The sequence below is a fragment of the Betta splendens genome, chromosome 6, assembly GCF_900634795.4.
Source record: "Betta splendens chromosome 6, fBetSpl5.4, whole genome shotgun sequence".
Taxonomy (NCBI): Eukaryota; Metazoa; Chordata; class Actinopteri; order Anabantiformes; family Osphronemidae; genus Betta; species Betta splendens.
This window is the reverse complement of record NC_040886.2, coordinates 19,700,394-19,716,379: the sequence shown is the minus strand read 5'-3', so window position 1 is coordinate 19,716,379 and position 15,986 is coordinate 19,700,394. Positions and strand designations below refer to the sequence as shown.

Sequence of the window (15,986 nt, the reverse complement as noted above, 5' to 3'; positions counted from 1 at the left end):
AGATAAACTTTATTCATCCCGCAGTGGGGAAATTCAGTTGCCAAACCAACTACAAAAAAACAGCAAGATGCATAAACATTATAAAACGTGGACAATTGAGCTGAGGAGATTCTTCCAAATAAATCAATTGGATCTCAGAAAGTTTATATTCAAAACCTGTATGTATTTTATTAATAGCAGACAATCGATGGATTAATTAAATGAGATGTGAAACTATATATATATATATATATATATATATATATATATATATATATATATATATATATATATATATAGCCTGGATCGACTACAAGAAAGCCTATGACTCAATGCCACACACATGGATCACTGAATGCTTGGAGCTGTACAACATCAACAGAACTCTAAGGGCCTTCATTGCAAACTCGATGAGGCTGTGGAAAACCACCCTTGAAGCCAATGGGAAGCCACTTGCCCAAGTATCCATCAAATGTGGCATATACCAAGGAGATGCACTGTCCCCACTGCTGTTCTGCATAGGTCTGAACCCCCTCAGCCAAATAATAAACAAGACTGGCTATGGATACCGACTCCGGAACGGGGCCACCATAAGTCACCTCCTCTACATGGATGACATCAAGCTGTACGCCAAGAGTGAGCGAGACATTGACTCACTGATCCACACCACCAGGATCTACAGCTCGGACATCGGGATGTCATTCGGGCTCGAGAAATGTGGGAGGATGGTGACAAAGAGAGGCAAGGTAATCCACACAGAAGGGGTCTCACTCCCAGAAGGAACAATAGCAGACATTGAGGACAATTACAAGTACCTTGGAATACCACAGGCAAACGGCAACCTTGAACAGGCAACAAGGAATGCGGCAACAGCCAAATACCTCCAACGAGTAAGGCAAGTCCTAAGAAGCCAGCTCAATGGCAAGAACAAATCCCGGGCAATAAACAGCTACGCTCTGCCAGTGATCAGATACCCTGCGGGAAGATTAAGGTGGCCAAAGGAAGAGATACAGACCACAGATGTTAAGACACGAAAGCTCCTCACCATGCATGGAGGGTTCCACCCCAAATCCAGCACCCTGAGACTGTACGCTAGCCGCAAGGAAGGAGGCCGAGGACTAGTGAGCGTGAGAGCCACTATCCAGGATGAAACATCCAAGATCTATAAGTACATCAAGGATAAGGCCCCGACAGATGACGTGCTGAGTGAATGTCTCAGGCAGTGGAGAACAGAGGATGAGATGCTGGAAGAGGGACCATCATGGGAGGACAAGCCCTTGCACGGGATGTACCACCGGAACATAACTGAAGTGGCTGATCTCAACAAATCCTACCAATGGCTTGAAAGGGCTGGGCTGAAGGACAGCACAGAGGCACTCATCCTGGCCGCACAGGAGCAGGCCCTGAGCACCAGAGCCATAGAGGCCCAGATCTACCACACCAGACAAGACCCAAGGTGTAGACTGTGCAAAGAGGCCCCAGAGACGGTCCAGCACATAACTGCAGGGTGTAAGATGCTGGCAGGGAAAGCATACATGGAACGCCATAACCAAGTGGCTGGCATAGTATACAGGAACATCTGCGCGGAGTATGGACTGGAAACCCCAAGGTCAAAGTGGGAAACACCTCCCAAGGTGGTAGAGAACGAGCGAGCCAAAATCCTGTGGGACTTCCAGATCCAGACTGACAGAATGGTAATGGCGAACCAACCAGACATTGTGGTGGTGGATAAAGAGCAGAGGAAAGCCGTAGTGGTGGATGTGGCAATACCAAGCGATGGCAACATCAGGAAAAAGGAACATGAGAAACTAGAGAAATACCAAGGGCTCAGAGAAGAACTGGAGAAGGCTTGGAAGGTGAAGACCACAGTGGTGCCTGTGGTGATCGGAGCACTAGGGGCTGTGACCCCCAAACTGGAGGAGTGGCTACGACAGATCCCTGAAAAAACATCCGAAATCTCAGTCCAGAAAAGTGCAATCCTAGGAACAGCAAGGATACTGCGCAGAACCCTCAAGCTCCCTGGCCTCTGGTAGAGGACCCGAGCTTGGAAAGGGGATGAGACCACCCGCGGAGGGTGAGAATAGAGTGTATATATATATATATATATATATATATATATATATATATATATATATATATATATTTAAGAAAGAAAATATAAGAACCCACAGCCTTCAATTTGAATTTATATAAAGAGATAATATAATCCAAAAATAAGAGAACAGCCAGAGAAACACATGAACCCTTCAGTTTTTCCTGTGATATTTTATATCAAGCACTTTAATTTTTGAAATTTAAAAACAAAACCCAACATACATATCAGCATATCATATTTGCATACAGCTGTGTCGCCTTTGGAGTCCCCAGTGTCTATGAAGCACAGTTGGCGTACACTTTAGCTCGTCTGGAGATTTCTTGATGAAGTGAATCAGCGATGCCCAACAAAGAAAAAACTTCAGCCGATTTATGTTGTTTTATCATGATGAGCTGAAGGATCCTCTGCTCCAGGCCTGAGAAGACAAAAACACACATGCACATTTAGCTGTAATAAAAAAATGAGCAGATCAAATATTTCTGATTACACTATTGGGCATACCCAGTATCTGCCTGAGGTTATCATCCACCTGCTTTGTCATGTTCTCCACCTCATTCACAATGTTCTTCAGTCGTTCTACAGTGTCAGTCTGAAATGTTTGGTTCCAACTTTTCTGTTTCAGAACCTGAAACTGCTTCATTACATCTTCCAGGAGCTGTTAGACACCCATCACATCACCGCCATTAATATTTTCATCATCATATGTGGTACTGTATATGCAATAAAAACCTCTATGCTTCATCTAACTCACAGCATCAGTGTCAGTAGCTGTGGCTAGAGCTGACTCTGAGTTTTTTTTAGCATATCTTGCAGTTTCTCTGTTTTGTTCTGTTTTCTTCATCAGAACTTCGGTGTGCTTCTGCAGATCTTCAGGTTGATTCATCATCAACTTTGTATCCATTTTGTCTAACATGTCTTTAATCTGGAAAATCACAGAAAATGTGACACTGAGCAAATTGAGACAGGGAACAAAGAAAACTACGTAGGCCGTTGTCATTTACCTTGTGGACTTGGTTTCTATTGGTCTCTCTATCGCGGCTTACTGGCTTTAGATCAATGAGAGCTTTAGCCAGTTCTTCCTTTGATTCTTTAATGTCTCTGCCTACCTTTGTCATCTCAGCATTTATTGTCCATTTCCTTAACAAACAGAGGTGAGAGCATTATTAAGAAAAGACACCAAACATAATCAGTTGTCGTTTATTTGACATCTCTGTAGTCATGAGGTTTGGGCAAGTTAGACAATTGCCAACACCAGTGAGTTATAGGTGGATCTGAAACTCATAATATGTAAAAAGGGAAATATTAAAATGAAAACCGTGAAACTGCCATATAACAAATGTGTTTGTACATATTAATAATAAGATGTTGCTTGTTTTGGTTCTGTGCTCTCTTAAACAACCCTGACCTGTTAACACCAAAGTTTTATCCTGAATTTGCAAATGACCAACGGAATATGTTGCTTAGCCTCCCTACTCTGTGACAACTCAGAGTGGAGCCCAGGACACAGTCATATATGCGTCTCTGCATGTTCTCTACAGCCGTCACCCCCTCTTAGTCTTAGTTATCACATAGAGACTGTGTCTGCTCCCCGACCACCTAACCTATACTGTACAAGTCACAATCAAATTAAAGAGGAGTGACTTACGAGAATTTAATAAACATCAAAATGGGTCCTCTTACAAAACAAAGTAATAATAATTTAATAAAGTGTGGTTTATTAAATATCAGATCTATTCAATTTAATCAGATCTCTCTCATCTAAATCCTTGTTTTTAAGTGACTTGACCATCATATTGATCAGTTCTGTCTCACTGAAACCTGGCTGCAGCAGGATGAATATGTTAGTTTAAATGAGAGAAGAATCAACTATCATATCCCTAGAAGTACAGGTAGAGGTGGAGGTGTAGCAGCAATTTATAACTCAGACTTAGTAATTACTGATAAACCTAAACATAGTTCTCATTTGAGAGTCTCACTCTGAGCCTTTCTCACCAAGACTCTAAGACTCAGAAGCCAGTTGTGTTTTGTATAGTTTTGTACTAAATTCTCTGAATTCTTATCTAACGTTATATTACAGAGACTAGAACATAGAATCAGAATTAAAGGAACAGCATTAGGATAGTACCATAGGGTTCTGTGCTTGGTCCAATTCTGTTTAGCCTATACTGTACGTGTCTCCTGTAGGTGAGATTAATAGGAAGCATTCTATTAATTTTTTATTATCATGCAGATGATACTCAGCTATATATGTCCTTGGAACCAAATGAAACAGATCAACTAGTCAAAATTCAAAGTTGTTTAAAAGACATCAAATTCTGGATGTTCCCAAACTTCCTTCAAATAAATTCATATAAAACTAAAATTCTTATTGTTGGGCCCTGGATGGCATAACATTAGCTTCAGATTCTACTGTGAGGAATCTCGGTGTCATCTTTGACCAGGAGCTCTCTTTTACATCATACATTAAACAAAGAGATAACCTTGTTGTGATTTGGCGCTATATGAATAAATTGGATTTAATTTAATTGAATAAACCAGGATGAGTTTAATAAATGTAATGGGAAAATTGTGCCTTTGTGTTATTTCTTATCCAACACACTCGTCATGTGCTGGTTAGGTGCAATACTGAACTGAACATTCTTACACAAACAACTAATCTCTTGTGCCCTGTCGTACATCAAGTCTAAACAGCTGATGTTCCATTTGACTGACTAATAATTTATGATATATGTTTGTCTTTTACACCCGGACTCTGGCTTCATCCTATCTGATTCCCAAGGCTGTTAGAGCAAATGCGTCTTGTCCTGGAAGCTTGGTGTTCCTTTTTTTGGATAACAGAACAGGATGATGTCATGATATCTTGCTGTGAGTAAGAATGCAAACATTCTTACTCACAGCAAGATAAGGTGGCAAAAACAATTCCATTGCTGCAGAGAGACATTCCACCAGAGCTAGAGAAAGGGGTTAAAAGGCAGAAGCAGCTTGAGGATCGTGGGCTTTTTGCATCACACCTTCGTGGTGTGTGCACTGATCTCCCCAGCTGGCTTTTGGTTTGTTGATGTGCACGATCAACATCCATGTTTTTGATTCGCTTTCCCCATTATTTTTATTTTCTTTATTATTTCAATAAATCGCACCAAAGGACAACTCTCTCATCTGCCTCTATATGGGAAATTTCCACCACAGTAAAACAGGTGATGCCTACTCCCAGCATGGGAAGAGAGTGATCATATGTTTTCCTGTGGTTGTTCTGTTGGCCTCCCGCCTCATGCAGCGATTTGTTAGTTCTATTGTGTGTTTTCTGACTGAGTAGCCACTTTTAGTTCCTGCATTTTCATCATGGGATCTGTCACTTAACCAGGGCCAGATTGTCTTGTCTTGGTTCTCCTGCTCTTAACACATCCTATATTTTAGTTCTAGACTGAGAATTTGTTGTATTTGTACCAACTTTGAATTTCTTTCTTTCATCTGTGCATACTGACTTGAGCTCGTGAGCTTTCTGCAGCAGGTCCAGGGCATTTTCACTGTGTGCCTCCAGATTTGTCAGGTCATCTTGGAAGTTTGTAGTATTTGATGGCACATTATAGATGTTACCAAACACTGTCTGAATGTGATCCGGTGACTGAGGCAGCTGAATGGTTAGAACAGCTTGGATCATATTCTGGATGTCTTCTGCAGGAACCATCTCATCTGTCAGAAAAGGAAACTTGACGGTGACACTTTGAACCAAGTGTATATCTGTTTGAGATTTATTACATACTGTACGTCTCTGACTGATTGTATCAGCAAATGTGTTAATCTGTTAAAGATGACTAGTGTGTGGGAAAGTGCTTTGAAACAGCAGCTACGATAATTCACTCTAGCTGATTATGTTATTGTTCAGCAACCCCTGGAACCAAGTGATCAGAAGATACATACTAAAGTTCCAGAGCAAGCAAAGGTCACCAGACACTTGACACCCAGATTCCAATAGATTCTTAAACACTCACCCATCAGGTAGGCTTTTGCTTGTTGGGTTAGCTTCCAGGTTCTATTCTTCTCTCTTTTGAACAAGTCTGTGTTGTTATTGATCCTGTCCTGCAGTTCTTTGGCCTGGTCTTTGCTGTTCTGAGCCAAATGTCTGGTTTTGCTGATCTGATACAAAACGAAAGTAAAGCCTTTATGTTTAGTGAGATGTCACTTCACTGCCTATGCCATCAAATGATAATAGCATAAATCATCATCTGGGAATAATAAATCTTTGCAGGATGGAGGTTGAGCTGCTTTAACATTTGTCTGTCTCTGCTGTCCTAATTCAATATGGTGTCAATGTTACAGTGTAAGTGTAAAAAAGCACCTGGTTCCTGGACTCCTCAAGTCTGTATGGGAGCAAAGTGAGATGATTCTTGGCTTTGTCAGCTGTTTCTGATGCTTTCTGACTAACATGAAGGACTCCATTACAGTTTAGACCACCCTGTCTTTTCTCCAGTTTGAGTTTACACAGAGCTCCACCAAATCCTGAACAGTGCTCCAGAACCGGTCCCCCACAGATCTGCATGAAACCACAAAAGACCAGAATTATTGACCTCTTCATGACATTAATTGTTCTTTTTATTCAACTTTATTGAAAGCGTCTATTTACTGCCATGTGATTTACATGTGTCTGCAACGATGCTGGGTGTGAACTCACCTGTTTGCTGAGGTTAACCACAGTGAGCTCATTGGTATTCTTCATAAGGGAAGTCAAAGTACCTCTGCTGCACATGCTCAGTTTGCTTTTGACTTCCTGTCTTGTGTCTATGGAGTGTTCCATAACTGTGGTTGCATTTCTTAGTCTCCCATCATCGGTCAGGAAACTAGCGTGAAGGTTCTGAATATGAATCAGGAGCTCTGCAGCAGGTCAGATACAAATTTAAATGACAGATTACAGATAGCATGATCATAGGTAAAGCTTTGATAGATGAGGTCATAGATGGAACTGCGACATAACTTAAACTGATTAGGATGGGTGTACACATATAAGTAATAAGATGTTTAAATAAACCTACCAGCTGTTATGGATCCAGCATTTTCATCATGTGTTGTGCTTAGTTTCCGGTCTTATTTTGGCATTTCCTGTCTTGTTTCCTGTCTGCCTTAGTTCTTGTTTACTTACCTAGTCATGTGTCACCACTTTCTGTTTTATTTTGGTATCACATCCGGTTTTGTTCTGTTCTGTTTAGTTCCAGCCTGTTCAGCTAGTCATGTGATTTCACCACCTGCATTCCGTTATTCATGAGTTGTTTACTTATACTCCTGCACTTTTTCTGGTTTTGCTAGATTGTTAGTTCATATCCGTACGTCTACTCTCCAGCATTCACCCAAGTAAGTATTCTGTGTACCGACCCTGGATGTTGTTTCTGACCATGTCTTGCTTCCTCCCCATCTGTACTGTTTTTGACTCTGCCTTGTGGCTTGAACCTTGCCTGGAGACCAACTGCTATTGCCTGACCCCTGTCAGTACCGTTGTCTTCATCCTGTTACTCTGTGTACCGACCTTTGCCTGCCTACATTCAATCCTGTACATTCAAGATCTGTCTGTGCTGTGCATTTGGGTCCTTCATCGTGTTGATTCCTGACACCAGCTGAGTTCTTTCAAAAACTGTGTGCAAGTGTACCCAGAAGAATTGCTGTGTTGCAGGCAAAAGATTCAAGATATAATAAATTATAAATAATTAGTAATTTAAAAAGATGGGAAATTAAATGGAATGAAAGGAGGGGACACACTCTGTTTAGGTAGACTGAGCAATATATATACATGAGTGTATACATGAGAACATGAGAAAATGTGTCCTTGCTCTTTGGACCACTATGAGTGGTGGGCTGTAAACCAAACGAATAACACTGTTCCAAATCTTCAGGAAGCTCTTAGAGGCTGAGCACATTAATGTACCTTCCTTCCTTTTGTCATTGACCTGGTCCATCGTCAGCTTCTCTTTCAAGTTGTTAAATAGTTTCCTAAAACCCAGATGAATGTTGTTGATTTCAGTGGTGAGGAGAGGAGATAGATCCATCAGCATTATGTTGGTGTCAATGGTGTCTTTCAGCCTTCTGTAAATGGAAAGCATTTTTTAAAGGTCATAGACTTAGAGTGAAAACCCAACAGGAGGCTGAAGAGGATACAACAGAAACATAATTTTATAGTGTGTCAGTCATACTTAGCTATGAAGCCTCTGGACCCTTGAGATCAATGACTGCAGAACTCACCTGACTCTCAAACATACTTTCTCCACCTTCTCCACCTTTGGCAGCGAGAGTTCTGTCAAGTTGCTGAGACCCTCTAGCTTGGAGTACATAGTCAGTATTTGTTGATGAAAGTCTCCCAATGGGAGGTCCATGCTCTGGTAGGAAATAAAGCTTTTCATTTTCTGGGCCGCTTGCTGAACATCGGTGACATGTTGCGACCAGAGGGTGGTGCACATATGGCACTGCTCACAGCCTGGAAACAACGGCATGTGGCCAGGGGCGCACTCATCGCAGAAGATACCGGTGACTCCCATTCGACAGATACACTCGCCAGTTTCAGGATCGCATGACGGATGCTCACTTCCTTCCCGGTTGCAGTCACAAGCTAAAAATCAAACTGCAAATAAATAAAACTTCATACAAAGGGTTTAATAAATTGTGTATGTGTTTTTTACTTACAGACACATTGTAGGTCTGAATTCCCAAAATAGTTTTCTCCACATTCGTCACACCGTACTCCTCTGAACTCAGCACGACATGGACATTGTCCCGTCACCTGTATGCATTACAGCTGTTTTATTATTACTTTAACAAATACGTCTTGTCCTATTAGGTTTTTGTATTTATGTATATCGCTTAAATGTGCTATAAACTTCAATAACTCAGTCTAATCAAACTGCATTATGTCTTTAATCAAAGCAAAACATCAGTGTTGTTCTGTACTGTAAACTAATGACCTATTCCTGAAACAGAACTGTTGAGGTCTTGCCTTGTTGCAGATGTTCGACAAGGAGTTAACAGGATGACAGCTGCAGGACTGACATCCCAACGCTCCGTTCAGGTTCCAGTATCCATCCTCACACTGGTCACAGAGGAAGCCCACCACAGCGCTTCTGCAGGGACATGCTCCTGATGTAGGATCACAGAAGCAGGGGCTCCTCAGTGGACACTGACTGACTTCTGTTCCCCGTCGGTCACACAAGCATTCTGGGAAACGTGCAATGTGTTTATGACATACGAATGTGGGGTAAAGGTTCAGGTGATGTAGAGCTCATCACAGTGAATGCTGTAAACTACTCTTCAGTTTTCTTTCATCTTTATCTACTTTAACATACTTTAAGCTACAGACACCAATTAAACTACAAAACAACTACAAACTACAAAACGTAATCACAATCGCGTCCCGGGGGGTGGAGAGGTGGTGAGTTGAGGGCGCAAATCATGATGTCACCTAGGGTGCCAACTTGGCCAGGGCCGGCCCTGGACAGCTCAAACTCCTAATGCTCAGTGTCCATATCAGCTCCATGCATATTACTAATGAGTTCACTACACTAGTAATTAAGCACACAATTCCTCTAAATCCTTTCAAAATAAAAGCGCTAGCTATTCAATTCAATTCAATTCAATTTTATTTATATAGCGCCAAATCACAACAAAGTTATTTCAAGGCACTTTACAAAGTAAGGTTTAAAACCTCACACAACTAAACCCAACAAATCCCACATACAGCAAGCATTTAATTTGACAGCAACAGTGGAGAGGAAAAACTCCCTCTCTAACGAGGAAGAAACCTCCAGCAGAACCAGACTGGATGTGGGCGGCCATCTGCCTCGACCGGTTGGGGTGAGAGGATAGAGAGATAGAAAAGCAGAGCAACAGCAACAAGCAACAACAAGCAACAACAGAGCACAGGCAGGATGGTAGGACCAGGGACTGGATGCAGGCAGGATGGTTGGATCCGCAGCTGCCCATCACAGACACCAAACTTTGAGTCCAATGATACCTGTGGGTGAGGACAGAGAGGGAGAAAGAGTGGGGGTGGGGGGGAGAGAGGAGAGAAGCACAACTACTGGACAGAAAGAGACAAGGTTAGTTAAACATGGGACAATGATGGGAGGTTATGGGACAGAGGAGGTAGAAGGAAACAGAGGAGCTCAGTGTATAAATTAAGTCCCCCAGCAGTCTATGTCTATTGCAGCTTAACTAAGAGATGGTTCCTGTGACTAGCAATAATTGCCAGTGACCTGAACCATCTCTAACTATAAGCTTTATCAAAAAGGAAGGTTTTAAGCCTAATCTTAAAGGTGGAGAGTGTGTCAGCTTCTCGAACCTGAAGAGGGAGCTGGTTCCAGAGGAGAGGAGCTTGGTAGCTAAAAGCTCTGCCCCCTGTTCTACATTTAAACACTCTAGGAACCGTAAGTAGCCCAGCGCTCTGAGAACGAAGTGTTCTGCTGGGAGCATAAGGAACTATAAGGTCTTTAAGATAAGAAGGAGCTTTATCATTGAGTACTTTGTATGTGAGTAGGAGAATTTTAAATTCTATCCTACATTTTACAGGCAGCCAGTGCAGAGAAGCTAATGTAGGAGAAATGTGATCTCTCTTTCTAAGTCCTGTCAGAACTCTGGCTGCAGCATTTTGAATGAGCTGTAGGCTTTTTAAGGAGCTGTTAGGACATCCTATGAGTAAGGAGTTACAGTAGTCCAGCCTAGAGGTAACAAATGCATGGATCAGTTTCTCTGCATCGCTCTGAGAGAGGATGCTTCTGATTTTAACTATATTTCTAAGGTGGAAGTAGGCGGTTCTGGAGATTTGTTTAATGTATGATGTAAAAGAGAGATCCTGGTCAAACATGACACCAAGGTTCCTCACAGTAGAATCTGAAGCTAATGTTATGCCATCCAGGGTGGCTATCTGACTTAATAGTGTCTCTCTCAGATTTTTAGGCCCAACAATAAGAATCTCGGTTTTATCTGAGTTTAGTTGAAGGAAGTTTTGGGACATCCAGGATTTGATGTCTTTTAAACAACCCTGACTTTTGACTAGTTGATCTGTTTCATTTGGTTCCAAGGACATGTATAGCTGAGTATCATCTGCGTAAAAATGAAAATTAATAGAATGCTTTCTAATAATCTCACCTAGAGGAGACATGTATAAGCTAAACAGAATTGGACCCAGCACAGAACCCTGTGGAACTCCATAGCTAATCCTTGTGCGTGTGGAGAATTTATCATTAACATGAACAAACTGGAATCTGTTCAACAAATAGGATTTAAACCATCCCAATGCTGTTCCATTAATCCCGATTCTATGTTCTAGTGTCTGTAATAGAATGTGATGATCAATTGTATCAAATGCAGCACTAAGATCTAACAGGACAAGGACAGAAACTAGACCATTGTCCGAAGCTAATAGAAGATCATTAGTGACTCTAACCAGAGCTGTTTCTGTGCTATGATGTTTTCTAAATCCTGACTGAAAATCTTCATACAGGTTATTCCCACTAAGGTGGTCAGATAATTGTTTAGCCACGATTTTTTCCAGAATCTTGGAAATAAAGGGTAAATTTGAAATGGGCCTATAGTTGGCTAGTTGTCCAGGGTCAAGGGTTGGTTTTTTCAATAGAGGTTTGACCACAGCCACCTTAAAAGCCTGTGGTACATAGCCTAGTTGTAAAGATTGGTTGATTTGATTTAATATGGATGAGCTGATTAAAGGTAGAGCTTCTTTGAGTAATCTGGTTGGGATTGGATCTAAAAGACAAGTGGACGACTTGGAAGAGTTAATTATTGAGGTAAACTCCATAGGAGTTATGGGGAAGAAGCTGTCTAGGTAAGACAGAAGATTTGGTAAATTTAAAGTTGATGGATGTAGACAGTGCTTTCTGTCATTTGGAAGAGGTCGCTGCTGAATGTTTTTTCTAATTTAAGGGGATAGTAGACTCAACACAGCTATGACTCTTAGTCAGCCTGGCTACAGTGCTGAAAAGAAACCTGGGGTTGTTTTTGTTTTCCTCAATTAGGGAGGAATAATATGTTTTTCTAGCAGCACAAAGTGCTTTTTTATATTTCATTAGACTGTCCTTCCATGCGATGCAGTTTACATTTATTTTGTTGGAACGCCACTGTCTTTCTAGTTGTCTAGTCCTTTGCTTTAGGCTGCGGATCTCTGAGTTATACCACAGAGCTAACCTCCTCTGATTCACTGTCTTCTTCTTCAGAGGAGCCACTGCGTCTAACATTGTACGTAGAGAAGCTGCAGCATCATCTACAAGACAGTCAACCTGTTCATAAGGATTAAGGTGACTGTTCTCTGTGTATCTGCAAGACATTGAGGCAAAAGATGATGGAATCATCTGCTTGAATCTGGCAACAGCATTGTCAGATAAACATCTGCTATAGTAACATTTCTTTCCAGCTGTTATAGGGTCAGTTGTGCTAAATTCAAAAGTTAATAGGAAATGGTCAGATAACAGAGGGTTTTGGGGAAGAACTATTAAATTATCAATTTCAACTCCATATGTCAGGACAAGATCTAGGGTGTGGTTAAAACGATGAGTGGGTTCATTTACCTGCTGTGTAAAACCAATAGTGTCTATTAAGGAGTTAAAAGCAGTGCTGAGACAGTTGCTGTCAACATCTACATGAATGTTAAAGTCTCCCACTACAATGACTTTATCTGTGCTAAGAACTAAGTCAGATAAGAATTCAGAGAATTCAGTTAAGAACTCTGAATATGGAGCAGGAGGACGGTAAACAATACAGAACACAACTGGTTTCTGAGTTTTAGAGTCTGGGTGAGAAAGGCTCAGAGTGAGGCTCTCAAATGAGTTATAACTATGTTTAGGTTTAGGAGTAATTAATAAATCTGATTTATGTCATGATCTGGCTTTGTGTTTCTAGTTGTTTCCTGTTTTATTTTGGTAGTCTCCTCGTTTCTGTTCCTGTTTTAGCTTTCTTGTCTTGTCACAGCTGTCCCTGCTCATTACCCACACCTGCACTCTGTTAGTCATCAAGTCACTGTGTATTTAACCACCACCTGTGTCCTTAGTTCCCTGCCAGATTGTCGTATTCGAGTCCCCTGAGTGTTCGTGTTTCTTGTGTATCCCTGCGTTGAGCGTCCCTAGTTTCCTGAGTTCCCTGAATGTTCGTGTTCTCGTATCTTGTTCCTGTTTGCCCTGCGCCGTGTATCCTGCCCGTGAAAGAACCTGGACTGATTATCTACTGATCGTGAGTTTTTGCCTGTTCCCTGTCTGTACTTTCGCCGAGCTTTTTGTGTATGACCTGGACCGTCTGACCCTGCCCTGAGAATTAAACCTTTTGTTGATTATACTCTCGCCTCCGTGCTGTGCATGTGGGTTCGCCGCCTGCCCGAGTTCCTGACAGAACAATCTGGCCAAACTTGGACCCAGCCAGCACTTAGCCTCCGGTCAGGTCAGTGACTGTTTTTCCTTGTTTTTTTTTACGGCGAATATAACTCTCCCACGGAAGTATGGAGTTTACCTGCGCCGAGCTACCCAGCGACCTACATAAGTATTTCGAGATCCTTGCGGAGGATTACCGACGGGCTAGTAACTCGGAGGATCAGCGCAGCGCCGTAGAGGTGGCAATAGTGACGCTGGAGGACGATGGCACCGCGTTAGATCACCCCAGCGTTCATCGCCTCTACGAGCGACTATGCGCGAAGTTTGATGAATTAAGCGACACGCTCTGTACCACGCCAGCGCCAGTCGCACCGCCTATGGTTTCGGTTTCCTCCTCCCCGCCCCGTCGGATCGTCGTGCCTACACCAACCTGCCCAGCTCCATGGTTATTTCCCTGGGAGGATTTCCTGCTCTCACGCGGCCCTCAGTCTCCAGTTCCGCCGCGCGCTGCTCAGCCTCCAGTTCAGCCGCGCGCCGCTCAGCCTCCAAGTCAGCCGCGCGCTGCTCAGCCTCCAAGTCAGCCGCGCGCTGCTCAGTCTCCAGTTCAGCCGCGCGCTGCTCAGTTTCCAGTTCAGCCGCGCGCTGCTCAGTCTCCAAGTCAGCCGCGCGCTGCTCAGTCTCCAAGTCAGCCGCGCGCTGCTCAGTCTCCAAGTCAGCCGCGCGCTGCTCAGTCTCCAAGTCAGCCGCGCGCTGCTCAGTCTCCAAGTCAGCCGCGCGCTGCTCAGTCTCCAAGTCAGCCGCGCGCTGCTCAGCCTCCAAGTCAGCCGCGCGCTGCTCAGTTTCCAGTTCAGCCGCGCGCTGCTCAGTCTCCAAGTCAGCCGCGCGCTGCTCAGCCTCCAAGTCAGCCGCGCGCTGCTCAGTCTCCAGTTCAGCCGCGCGCTGCTCAGTCTCCAGATCAGCCGCGCGCTGCCCAGACCCCAGTTCAGCCGTGTGTTACTCATGCCCCGGTGCAGCCCTGTCGTCTCCAGGCCCCAGCCCAGTCGAACCTAGTCCAGACCCCAGTTCAGCCGTGTGTTACTCATGCCCCGGCGCAGCCCTGTCGTCTCCAGGCCCCAGCCCAGTCGAACCTAGTCCAGACCCCAGATCAGCCATGTGTCGCCCAGACCCCAGATCAGCCGTGTGTCGCCCAGACCCCAGATCAGCCGTGTGTCGCCCAGACCCCAGATCAGTCGTGTGTTGCCCAGACCCCAGTTCCGTCCTTGTCCCCGTCAGAGGGCACCGCCCGTCTGACGATTGTTAACCCCACCCAATCAGGCCCGTCGTCTTCCCCGTCGAGCTCGGCAGCCGTAAGTTGTCATGCCAGCTCCGGAGTTGACGCCGTTCCAGTCCCTGTCGGCCATGTTGCGGCCGTTCCAGTCCCTGTCGGCCATGTTGCGGCCGTTCTAGTTCCTGTCGGCTCCTCAGAGGAGGACGCCGTTCTAGTTCCTGTCGGCTCCTCAGAGGAGGACGCCGTTCCTGTTCCCGTCGGCCATATTGAGGCCGTTCTAGTTCCAGTTCCTGTCGGCTCCTCAGAGGAGGACGCCGTTCTAGTTCCTGTCGGCCAAGCAGAGGCCGTTCCAGTTCCTGTCGGCCATGTTGCGGTCGTTCCAGTTCCTGTCGGCCATGTTGCGGTCGTTCCAGTTCCTGTCGGCCATGTTGAGGTCGTTCCAGTTCCTGTCGGCCATGTTGAGGTCGTTCCAGTTCCTGTCGGCCATGTTGAGGTCGTTCCAGTTCTTGTCGACCAAGTTGAGGTCGTTCCAGTTCCTGTTCCTGTCGGCCATGTTGAGGTCGTTCCAGTTCCTGTCCCTGTCGACCAAGTTGAGGTCGTTCCAGTTCCTGTTCCTGTCGGCCATGTTGAGGTCGTTCCAGTTCCTGTCCCTGTCGACCAAGTTGAGGTCGTTCCTGTCCCTGTCCCTGTCGACCAAGTTGAGGTCGTTCCAGTTCCTGTCCCTGTCGACCAAGTTGAGGTCGTTCCAGTTCCTGTCCCTGTCGACCAAGTTGAGGGCGTTCCCGAAGGCCAAGTTGAGGGCGTTCCCGTAGGCCAAGTTGAGGGCGTTCCCGTAGGCCAAGTTGAGGGCGTTCCCGTAGGCCAAGTTGAGGGCGTTCCCGTAGGCCAAGTTGAGGGCGTTCCCGAAGGCCAAGTTGAGGGCGTTCCCGAAGGCCAAGTTGAGGGCGTTCCCGTAGGCCAAGTAGAGGGCGTTCCCGTAGGCCAAGCAGAGGTCACCCCTGTCTTTGACCCCGTTCCTGTCGACCCTGTAGCGGTCGTTCCAGTCCCCGTTCCTGTCGACCCTGTAGCGGTCGTTCCAGTCCCCGTTCCTGTCGACCCTGTAGCGGTCGTTCCAGTCCCCGTTCCTGTCGGCCCTGTAGCGGTCGTTCCAGTCCCCGTTCCTGTCGGCCCTGTAGCGGTCGTTCCAGTCCCCGTCCCTGTCGGCCCTGTAGCGGTCGTTCCAGTCCCCGTCACCCGTGGAGCCGCAGCGCCCGCCGGCCCCCAGGAGGAGGTCGCGCCAGTCGCAGTTCCTGCGCACCTC

General features: G+C 44.9%; 1 protein-coding gene across 3 annotated transcripts in view; it reads right to left on the bottom strand.

The window, feature by feature from the left end:
• Positions 1-2,224: 2,224 nt before the first annotated feature.
• The window catches only part of lamb4 (laminin, beta 4), a 55,479-nt gene continuing 41,717 nt past the window's right edge, over positions 2,225-15,986 (bottom strand). For all 3 annotated transcript variants that reach the window (XM_055509528.1, XM_055509529.1, XM_055509530.1), the window contains 12 exons: positions 9,048-9,265; positions 8,738-8,834; positions 8,300-8,663; positions 7,986-8,143; positions 6,744-6,943; positions 6,411-6,605; positions 6,064-6,208; positions 5,557-5,764; positions 3,076-3,211; positions 2,826-2,996; positions 2,576-2,729; positions 2,225-2,489 (listed from right to left, as the gene is read on the bottom strand). In XM_055509528.1, coding sequence (XP_055365503.1) covers positions 2,350-2,489; positions 2,576-2,729; positions 2,826-2,996; positions 3,076-3,211; positions 5,557-5,764; positions 6,064-6,208; positions 6,411-6,605; positions 6,744-6,943; positions 7,986-8,143; positions 8,300-8,663; positions 8,738-8,834; positions 9,048-9,265 — 2,186 coding nt within the window. In that variant the 3' untranslated portion in view covers positions 2,225-2,349. The remainder of the gene's footprint in view (positions 2,490-2,575; positions 2,730-2,825; positions 2,997-3,075; positions 3,212-5,556; positions 5,765-6,063; positions 6,209-6,410; positions 6,606-6,743; positions 6,944-7,985; positions 8,144-8,299; positions 8,664-8,737; positions 8,835-9,047; positions 9,266-15,986) is intronic.